Below are 486 nucleotides of genomic sequence, written 5' to 3'. Positions count from 1 at the left end.
ATGTGTGGACGATCGCTCGAGGAGTAGTCCGCCAGGGCCTGGTTAAACTTCACCAGCTGATCAACCGCCTCATTACCAACCAGCGCTTCGCCGACGAACAGTACCAGATCCGGTTCGTTCACTTTGATCAGCTTCGCCAACGCCCGCATCAACGGTTCATTGTCCTGCATCCGGCCCGCCGTGTCGATCAGCACGACATCGATTTTGCTATCGTTGGCGTATCGAATCGCTTCCATCGCAATGCCGGCCGCATCCTTTCCGTAGCCCTTCTCGTACAGCTGTACCATGTTGCGGCCACCGTGCTTCTCCGGCGGATGCAGCGCGTTTAGGTGGCGCATATGCGTTCGCAACTGTTCCACTGCACCGGCACGGAACGTGTCGCAGGCCGCAATCAGCACGCTCAGATTGTTCTCGATCAGCCAGAAGCAAATTTTGGCCAGATTGGTCGATTTGCCCACCCCGTTCACACCGCAGAAGCTCATCACG

General features: G+C 57.2%; 1 protein-coding gene across 1 annotated transcript; it reads right to left on the bottom strand.

Annotated features, from left to right (window-relative positions):
* Positions 1-10: 10 nt before the first annotated feature.
* On the bottom strand, positions 11-482 carry LOC104917375 (signal recognition particle receptor subunit alpha homolog; the record flags this gene model as incomplete). Its single annotated transcript, XM_010728559.1, has 1 exon — positions 11-482. A coding segment is annotated over exon 1 (472 nt), but the record flags the coding sequence as incomplete, so codon positions are not given.
* Positions 483-486: the final 4 nt, after the last annotated feature.

The sequence above is a fragment of the Meleagris gallopavo genome, unplaced genomic scaffold (genome assembly GCF_000146605.3).
Source record: "Meleagris gallopavo isolate NT-WF06-2002-E0010 breed Aviagen turkey brand Nicholas breeding stock unplaced genomic scaffold, Turkey_5.1 ChrUn_random_deg7180001681506, whole genome shotgun sequence".
Lineage (NCBI taxonomy): Eukaryota > Metazoa > Chordata > Aves > Galliformes > Phasianidae > Meleagris > Meleagris gallopavo.
This window is presented reverse-complemented; position numbering and strand designations above follow the sequence as displayed.